The 10,000-nt window shown below is 38.5% G+C and overlaps 2 protein-coding genes across 3 annotated transcripts in view; one reads left to right on the forward strand and one right to left on the reverse strand.

Annotated features, from left to right (window-relative positions):
* Positions 1–6,397, forward strand: part of Rhp (GTP-Rho-binding protein rhophilin) — a 171,935-nt gene extending 165,538 nt beyond the window's left edge. For both annotated transcript variants that reach the window (XM_086536147.1, XM_086536148.1), the window contains 11 exons: positions 548–676; positions 870–945; positions 1,201–1,278; positions 1,559–1,683; positions 1,793–2,051; positions 2,173–2,286; positions 2,590–2,860; positions 3,020–3,214; positions 4,090–4,316; positions 4,474–4,635; positions 4,789–6,397. In XM_086536147.1, coding sequence (XP_086392273.1) covers positions 548–676; positions 870–945; positions 1,201–1,278; positions 1,559–1,683; positions 1,793–2,051; positions 2,173–2,286; positions 2,590–2,860; positions 3,020–3,214; positions 4,090–4,316; positions 4,474–4,635; positions 4,789–5,046 — 1,894 coding nt within the window. In that variant the 3' untranslated portion in view covers positions 5,047–6,397. The remainder of the gene's footprint in view (positions 1–547; positions 677–869; positions 946–1,200; positions 1,279–1,558; positions 1,684–1,792; positions 2,052–2,172; positions 2,287–2,589; positions 2,861–3,019; positions 3,215–4,089; positions 4,317–4,473; positions 4,636–4,788) is intronic.
* A 45-nt stretch (positions 6,398–6,442) lies between these two features.
* The window catches only part of LOC122258820 (uncharacterized), a 17,874-nt gene continuing 14,316 nt past the window's right edge, over positions 6,443–10,000 (reverse strand). The window contains exons 6-9 of the mRNA XM_043025057.2: positions 9,575–9,672; positions 9,150–9,412; positions 7,999–9,034; positions 6,443–7,610 (exon numbers count right to left, since the gene is read on the reverse strand). Of these exons, the coding sequence (XP_042880991.2) occupies positions 7,586–7,610; positions 7,999–9,034; positions 9,150–9,412; positions 9,575–9,672 (1,422 nt within the window). The 3' untranslated portion in view covers positions 6,443–7,585. The remainder of the gene's footprint in view (positions 7,611–7,998; positions 9,035–9,149; positions 9,413–9,574; positions 9,673–10,000) is intronic.

Consider the following 10,000-nt stretch of genomic DNA (forward strand, 5'->3'; position numbering starts at 1 on the left):
GTGACACGACACCCAGGGATGAGGAGTAACGGAAGGCGCGGCTGTCATGCCTAAAGGTGACATTCGCTGCTCCGGCCCTGGCGCTGCTCAGGCACTAGTAATGCGGATCTTATACGCAAAGTGTTTAATTATTCAGTTTGGGTAAAACCGGACCACGCAATAAGTAGGGTTTAGTTTGTCTATCTTTAGCGAGGTGGTCGTGAGGTGATTCATTGTGGCGAGGAAAAATTCTGCCGTTCTTGATCACGTGACACAATGCATCACACGTTCGCGTTTTGCGATTGCATAAATGGCGATGATAATGCTCATGTAGCGTTTGTACAGGACTTGTATTTCTTAACGAAAAGGGGGAAATTACGTTGGTATAAAGGATGATTTCGTCATTCGATTTTGATGTGAAAATAAATGTGTGAGAAGTACCAGGCTTTAAACCACTATGGCCTGCAAACATTCACATCTAAATAAAGAAATTGAAGTGATATTTTGAGAATACGAAGTGTGTTGAATGCCCTACAGTATTTTAATGTTTTTGTTCTCTCCATTTCAGTGCTACTCACAACAAGAGAATGAAAGAGCAGGTGTCCTTGGAGCTTCAGTTTGTAAACAGCAATCTACAACTCCTCAAAGAACAGCTTGCAGAACTGAACAGCTCGGTGGAGGTTTACCAAGGCACTCAGTAAGTGTGTTGCATGCGGGTTGGTCAGCCAATTAGGTTGCATATCAGCATGCGTTTGTATGATTTGAGAATTACATTGGTATTCATTAGACGGAAAGTTTAATGTGGTTCGCCATCGAGGTTTCTTGAGAATATTTCAGTTGGTGTTTTAGGCAAGCTTGGTAATTGAATGCTGTTTGTTTTGTTTTTTTAGATCGAAAGGCAACATCCCCATGATTCCTCTGGGGCTGAAGGAGACGAAGGAAATCGACTTCAGAGAGCCGTTCAAGGTGATTATCTTCACTAAGCATTTTTATGACGAATTTAAAGTTAACCGGTATTCACACGCACACGCACACGCACACACACACACACACACACACACACACACACACACACACACACACACACACACACACACACACACACACACACACACACACACACACACTCTGTCATATTCTCACACGTACACATTCACATTAAATGGAATTTCAAAAGCAAATTGTTCTGCTTTACTAATTACGCTTTATTTTATCACGCAGGATTTCATACTAGAGCACTACAGCGAAGAGCCTGACAAGTATGACGAACCAATCACAGAGTTCATGGACCTCAGAGGGGTAAGTGTTTGGGATATGCAAATGTACAACATGGATAGTTATGTATATCTTCTTGCTTGTGTTTATGTGTATGGTTATGGATCAGAGGGGCTTTTAAGCATGTCTGTATGACTTTGTCCAGGGAAGGTTTTCTGTGTTAAGAGATGTGTTGAAAATTGGATGGTACACAACGTTACTCAATTAGGTTTGTGTATAGAGGAATGGGAATGGGAAATATCTATGCTAATTAACTGACCTGCAGAAGTAATTATTCGAAACTAATCATTCGCCTGCTTTTCAGGCTATGCGAACACCTGAGCGCGACGACTCGGGAGTGGGTCTGCTCTTTGAATACTTCAATCAACTCTATTTCATCGATAGAAGATTCTTTCCTCCCGATCGCTCGCTTGGAATTTACTTCGAGTGGTAAGCTCATCATGACCGTGAATTGTGACCCCTTGGAAGTAGGCGGTGTCCGTGTTGATAGTGATTATGGATTCGGGAACAGGTGTAAAGCTCTCTTCTTGCTTTGCAGGTATGACTCGCTGACAGGCACGCCCAGCTGTCAGAGAACGGTAGCCTTTGAGAAAGCCTGCGTCCTCTTCAACCTCGGAGCCTTGTACACACAGCTGGGAGCTCGCCACGACAGAACTTCGGCAGCAGGTCTTGACGCGGCTGTCAATAACTTCCTCCGGGCTGCGGGGATGTTCCGGTATCTCCATGACACCTTCACCAATGCTCCTTCCAAAGACTTAAGCCCGGAGATCCTGGACATGCTCATCCACCTCATGCTGGTACGACTGAACCACTCGTGTTTCAATCACGCCCTTTCGCCTATGCACCACGGTGAAATTAATGATCCTCGTACGTTCATGAGGTGCTTGTGAGTAATGCCTTTTCTCATTTCTTCTTCAGGCTCAAGCACGCGAATGTCTCCACGAGAAAGCCCTGCTTGCCCAAAGCGAGGAATTCGAAACAGTGGTAGAACTGTCACAAGAGGCAGCCAACGTTGCTCAAGAATATTCACAGGTGCGCAATATTTTTATCTTGATATTGACACTATGTCATAGGAGGAAGATGTTCATTATCATCAAGAAATCAACGTTATTCATAAAAGTTTATTCAACCATGAAACTAGAAGTCCAAGCAAAATCTTTCGCAATTACCTGCCGAAACGTTTTGGAGAAAACAAATGTCCTTATCAGGTTAATAAAGTAGCTTTCTTTATGATTTTATAATTCCACGTTATTTGGTAGTGTTTCCATAAAATTCATCCCAAAGCTCTGAGAGTGTTGCTAAATCCGATTAATAATACCTTTGTTTTCCTTCTAGGTACTGAAAACAATATCGGACCCAGCAGTAAAAGGCTACGTTCCAGCATCATGGATAAGCTTAGTTCACATCAAAGCTGACTACTACCGTGCGTGCTCCCACTACCACATATCAGAAGCGCTACTCACACTCCCCTGCAGCATCAAGGAGGAGGAACACATAGGCATGAGAGTCCGCGAGGCTTTGCAGTATTTCCATCTCCAGCCGTCGAATAACACTACAACCATTGATATCACTGTCCCAAGCTGCCGGAGAGAACGCACCATCCTCGGTATGTAATGCCACCCACTTTGAAAATATTATGCAGTGGTGACTGGTTTTCACAAAACTGCATTTGACCACATATCACATATGGCTAGAAAGTCAAGTTTAATAAGTTTGTTGATTGTAGCAATATGATAGCAATTCTTCATGCCCATCTATTTCGTAGGTCTGGCTCATTGTCGTGAGGCAGTTTTAGTTCACGAGGAGGCAATGCGGCAACACAGGATGTGTCGAGACCTTAAAAAGAAGTCGATCCTCGCAGAAGTCTTGCAGATTGGCCATGAAACAGCTGTCCACCTTCTTGACCTATATGTTGAGGAAGAAGATCTTCTGAACATACTTGATCCGCCACCAATTTCACGTAAGCAATCTATTACGGGCATTTCATGATTATGCTTTATGATTAAAAACTCTTCAGAACTCACATGAAACAAACACATAAACACACACACACACACACACACACACACACACACACACACACACACACACACACACACACACACACACACACACACACACACACACACACACACACACACACACACACACACACTCACACTCTCACTCTCACTCTCACTCTCACTCTCACTCTCACTCTCACTCTCACTCTCACTCTCTCTCACGCACCCACCCTCTCTCTCTCTCTCACTCTCACTCTCACGCACCCACCCTCTCTCTCTCTCTCACGCACCCACCCCCTCTCTCTCTCTCTCTCTCTCTCTCTCTCTCTCTCTCTCTCTCTCTCTCTCTCTCTCTCTCTCTCTCTCTCTCTCTCTCTCTCTCTCTCTCTCTCTCTCTCTCTCTCTTCTTTTCTTTCTTTCTCTTTTTCTCTGTCTCTGTCTCTGTCTCTGTCTCTGTCTCTGTCTCTGTCTCTGTCTCTGTCTCTGTCTCTGTCTCTGTCTCTGCCTCTGCCTCTGCCTCTGCCTCTGCCTCTGCCTCTGCCTCTGCCTCTGCCTCTGCCTCTGCCTCTGCCTCTGCCTCTGCCTCTGCCTCTGCCTCTGCCTCTGTCTCTCTCTCTCTCTCTCTCTCTCTCTCTCTCTCTCTCTCTCTCTCTCTCTCTCTCTCTCTCTCTCTCTCTCTCTCTCTCTCTCTCTCTCTCTCTCTCTCTCTCTCTCTCTCTCTCTCTCTCTCTCTCTCTCTTTTGCCCGCTCGCACACGCACACGCACGGTGATGTAACCAATAGTACTTAAAGTGTCCAAGAATACTAAAACTGAATCTCTCTCCCCAAACAGCGGCAACCAAAGTGCAGCTTTCCCTGACAACTCCAGACTTCTCACAGCACCGGGTGGAAGACTTGTTTAAACTGTTAGGACCAGTTGCTGTATTCTCAGCCAAACACCAGTGGTCAGCTCCTCGACCCATCAAGTTGACGAGAACTCCCACTCAAGGCTTTGGGTTCTCAGTAAGAGGGGACGCTCCTGTCGTTATAGCTGGCGTTGACAGGAATAGTTTGGCAGAGGTAAACACATCACGCTTGTCAATTAGTGTGTGAATAATGGAACAAGACAAAGATAAATAAAAATTACATATATAAAGTATTGGTTAACCAGTGAAACTTCTCTTTCCCTATGCTTTATTCATTACCTTTGTTCTTGATCAATGTGCTTACTTCACAGAGAGCTGGTATCCACGAAGGAGATCTTGTGGTGTGCATTGGAACCCGTGATGTGAAATGGATGCCACATGATGAGGTTGTTGGGCTTATTCGTGAAGCTGGAAACACACTCAACCTCACTCTCGTCACTCCATGTGATAAGACTTATTACAAATTACCCAAAGTAAGCATTCTTTATGAAATCAAATATGTTTTCTTTTCTTTAGTAAGACATTTATGTTGATAGTAAATACATTATTTCATTAATATTCACCTAAGTATAATGCATTATTTGTTTCAATGTTAATAGCCAATGAAACCATTTTCTTCCTTACAGAGCAAGAGTCTGAAGGACATCTCTCCACACTCTACCACGAGTAGCAGCAGCGGAGTCAGCAGTACAGGCAGCAGCAGTGGCAGCAGCAATAGCAGTACCAGCAGCAACTGCAGTCACTATGGTTCAGTCAATAGTTCTACCATTTCAAATTCACGAGATAAAGACAAGCGAAACAGCTGGAACCCTTTCAAGCGATCATCTTCCCGAGACAAGCTTAAAGCTGACTCCCTCATTGACTGCAATGTTATTTTGCGATAACTTGGCTGTCTCTTTATTTTCAAGTATTCAGTCTTTTTTTTCACTTTTCTTCTTTATGTAAACTTGTTTTAAGGTATCAGGTACTCTCAACAAAATCAGTATTATTTCAAAGAAATGTACCATTATCCCATTTCCTTGATAATTCAGAATAAAGGTTACATATGCAACATATTACAATAAGAGCATTGCAAAATATTTAGCATACCATCAGTAACATACAAGCTGAGGCCAATTCATTTCACTAATCTGTACATAAACATATAAGAAATGGTAGAGTATTGCTGTTACACTTACCTGATGACTGAAATAGCTATATTGGTTTTTTAAATGTCTGATGAGGAATATCTACATTATATGTCTAGTTACAGTAGATGTTTTCCAATATAATTTTAGTGTTATCTCAGCACATTGCCAAGTGAAAATAGCCAGTAATATGTATGGTGTGTCCAGTCATTTGTTTTGAATATTACAATGCTTTAGCTGAAAGTATATATAATACATTATTTGAACTATTCCTGGAGCTAATTTGTTTAGCTTACTTAGTAAGACTTACTTTTTATGAAGCATGTTAAATCTGACATTCACAAGGGAATAGGCATATAGAATTTGCTTTAGAAAGCATCTGTTATTTTGATATGAAATTTATGTTCTTGTGTGTAGCTTATCAGTAGAATATGAAATCAGGAAAAAAAAAAATTGATACTGCCTCCAGTGGTAAACTTAAAAAGGCTTGTGTAAAAGTTTGACTGGGGGATTCAGTATTTGTGGTTTTATCACATGAGCAAATTACTTCACACAAGAAACCTTTCTATATGCAAGTACTGTATGTCTTACCACTTAGAAATAATTATCTGCATAAAAGGTGGCATTAGGACACATTGTAAAGAATGCTGTAGTCAGTGGACATATCTGTGTGTTTGATGCATTTTCTTTATCTTTATTTTTATTAAAGACGTATTTTGTTAGTTTTCCTTAAAGATTTATCTTATTTATGGAAAAAATAATGAGAATAAGACACATTTTCATAATATATAAATATATTATCCTTTGATTAGCCTTATACCTTGTCTTCCGTTGTAAATATAGTATTTACATTTCTTGCTTATCTTTGTATGTAATTGTGTATATACGTGTACATTTGCTGTATATGCAAAATACCTTTGTTTTATATGTATAATGTTTTAATTTGATTTTCAGGATTGTTACCTTCTCAATGAAAATAATGATTCATTGTAATATTTACTGATAAATTATTTTCCCTATATTATCCTGAGTTACTATACAGAAACTTTGAGTGGAAATACATTGTATGTAATCCAATATGTACATAATAATAAAGTGCTAATGAAAATGTTTTTTTCACTTTTGCCCATAAAATGTAAAAAAAACAACAGACTAAAAACATCACTTTATTGAGAAATGTTTCCATGCATAAAAATATACCTTCTATGATACTAGAAGAATTAACATTGTTTTAGTGACAGTGTCATTAAAATAAGGAAGAATTCCAATCTGCTAATATTAAATGAAAAAATACTTAATAACTAAAATAACAGAAACATAAGCCTAATATCACTGTTTGCCAAGGCAATACTAAATAGCACCATGAAATCTAATTGCTTTTATATACATTTATTCTGCTGTGCAGAGAAATATATCCACAGATTAAATTCATAATCATTATCAGTTTGCTAATTCAATGTATTCTTAAGTGGATGTAATAATTGACTTTAAAATAAAAATTGTCCATATAACTTTCATGAACAATAAAAATAAAAAGGAGCACTGACAAAGAAGAGAAATCCTTAACAGACATGAAATGCTAACTCATCATATGCAAATGACTAGTTCAAACTTTCACTGTGTGTAAGTACTGATCCAAAAATAAAAGCCATTAATTTCCTTTTAACCACTTCAAATATAATTCCGTTTAGAATTGGAAATTTAGAAAAAAAAAAATTATATGAGTGGGTATTAAAATATATGAATGTATTGTTTACTCACACATTACAAAACAAAATTATAATGAAGTAATCACAATAAAATACATACAGCTTTTGATATACTGAATGCTGTTACTAATCAATCTAATGTTACTAATATAAAGAGGAATTAGTACTCTACTTCTGATCAAGAATCTTTCCTCAAAGTAAATATGATGTAAAATATGGTTATCATAAAATATAGTTAGTATATATATCTAGACATGGAAATTGTATGTGTGCCTACATATACATATACTGATACATATGCATATACATATCAATATATGTATATATATAAATATATATACATATAAATATAAATATATACATAGACTGAATCTTATCATAAATACATTCTTAGTATTAGATTGCATTTCATTTGTTTAGTTTTCTTCTGCAATTTGGTAAACACAATTATATATATACATATTCATCTAAAAAAAAAAACTTATACTAACCTCAGAAGAGTAACTGAACACATTAGTATATCATTATTCTAATTCAGTTACTTAAAATAAAAATTTAGCAGAAGTGTCTTCATATGTTCCTGATCCTTATACCTGCGAATGTTCAGTTGTGCTGAAAAATGAAAACCTTTGTTTAGTTTAAACGTAGTCTTTGTAAAAATCCTGGATCTCTTCTTTTTCTTCTTTATGTCTCAAGATATTTTACCAAAATGGCCAGCATGCTGTTTTTTGCTTGTTTATGCTATCTTCTTTCTGTTTACTTTTGATACATATACAAAGGGGTTGGTTACAGTGGAATAAGATAAGGTCAGATGCTATGACATAACTTTGGAAAGTTACAATGTGAGCAAACAGTTTACAAAGGTTCAAAAGGTAAAATTGGTATAAAAACAAAATCCTCTTTTTGCTGTAGATCTAGCCTCATATAAAATGTTAACTTTTATACAACCTGAGCTTTTATTATACATTCAATGAAAAAACAAGAGTAATGGTTAACTTACCTGTTATCAATATAAATTTTAGATATCTTGTTGTTCTTGAAAAAGTCTAAGTGATCTCCACATATCTTTTTCCCTTTTCTTCTTGAAGCCTCTGTTTTATTTCTAGAATCATAATTATTACTATAATTTGAATTCTGCTGCCTTGCCCATACGGAATCTAGAGCTTCTCTTAAATTCCTCACCCAAGGTGACCCAAAGCGACTGCTGTCTGAATCCACGTCAGAAAAATGACCTGAAGAATCGCTTTTGCATCTTCCTCTCCCTACCAGACATCCAGAGTCCCAAGTGTCTCCAAAGTGAGGGGAATCTCTGTCTGTGTCAGACATACTTGATGGTTCAGTACTGCACAGAGATTCTTTGTATCTCTTCATGAATGTCAGACTAATTGCCGAGTCTGCAGTATCATACAGAGAAGCACATTCCCCGGAGTCCTTGGTACTACAAGGATCTTCTTCATCTATAGGCCTGTATACAAATGTTGTGTTCAGGGAAGAAGTACCAGAACTAGAATTTTCCTGACTCACTATTTCTTGATCACATGGGGCTTGTGAAAGAACTACTGAAGAGCATGAATTCCTCTGCTTAGTAACACACTTTTGGGTTGAATGTTCTGGACTAACACCTTCCTCAAAGCCAACTCCATCTTCCTGATACTCCAACCCATACACTGACAGATCCCCTAAGCTCTGAGTAGAGTCAGAGCTATATGATGAGATGCTCGGAGATCGTATGAAGTACCCTTCTAATGATACTTTACGCACTGGTGTTTCACATGAATCATTTGACTTGCGAGAACCCCGGATTGCAGGCATGGGAGTTCTACTTTCTTCTGCATTTACATGTACTGAAGGGCTTGGTACTGCTGGAAATTCTGTTGGATATTCATAAGTTATACTTGTCCTTGATGGGGTGGAATCTTCACTGCCTTCATCCATGTACTCGTATTCTGGATCATGAATCTCACAAGGAGCAGCTTCTTGGTCATCATCCAACTGACAGATAACAGCACTAAGGGGTACAAACATTTGCCCAACATCTGAAATAAAAGTATATATACACATACCATTCTAGTGAAATATCAAAGAGAAGATAAATATACATATTTATCAATCTGTATACTAATGTTTATTCTACTGTTCATTGATTCTTACCTGGTGGCCAAAGTCTGATAGTTACACCTACAGGCCTAACAGGCACAGCTATAGGAACGTCATCTTCTGCTTTATTGCTGCCAGTTTCCTTGTCCTCTTCTGATATTATTTGATGCTTACCATCCTGAGTTGGATCTTGTGAAGGCCAAATGTAACTTTTTATCTGTTTTGTGGGATACTTGTCATGACCAAGGTACAACACTGTGCCTACATGATCCCCACGCACTAACACTCGGCTCCCTGGAGGTAGAAGTGACCCTTCCCTGTGGATGAATTTAGATACATTGATACATCACATACATTCACTCAGCTTATACTCTGGAATCAAGTTCACACTTCTAAATTTACAATAAGATGATGAGATGTTTGTAGGAAAAATTTAATGTCTTTGTGAATATAATCATTGCGTATCACTTTGGACTTACTCAGTAGTGAGAGCATATAGATGGCAGTCAGGGTCACTGGAAAGGTGCATACAGACTAAGCATTCACAGCCAGCAAGAGGGTGAGGTGCACATAATTCCTGAAAAATGAAGTATATGATATCCATTTTATGAACACAAAAATGCATATAAAACAAGTTACATCATAATCACTAAACTGTATTTAAGGTCCTATGTGAAAAAAAAAAAAAAAAAAAAAATCAACAGGTCCCTAACACTTCAACTTTACCCATTCATGACAGGGCTATTTTGGCTCTAAATGGTCAGAATGCCGGGATATTCGAACGCAAAAGCCTATCGCCTCGGGATTCTCGGGGTGCACTAGCTGCCAGTGAGTGCTGTACACACCCTATCACCTGGCACACCGACCTTGACTAAATATCTTGTCACCGGCGTCTGACCCAAAAA

This window comes from Penaeus japonicus, unplaced genomic scaffold, assembly GCF_977035675.1.
Source record: "Penaeus japonicus unplaced genomic scaffold, GWHDUDI00000001_assembly GWHDUDI00000004, whole genome shotgun sequence".
NCBI classification, from domain to species: Eukaryota; Metazoa; Arthropoda; class Malacostraca; order Decapoda; family Penaeidae; genus Penaeus; species Penaeus japonicus.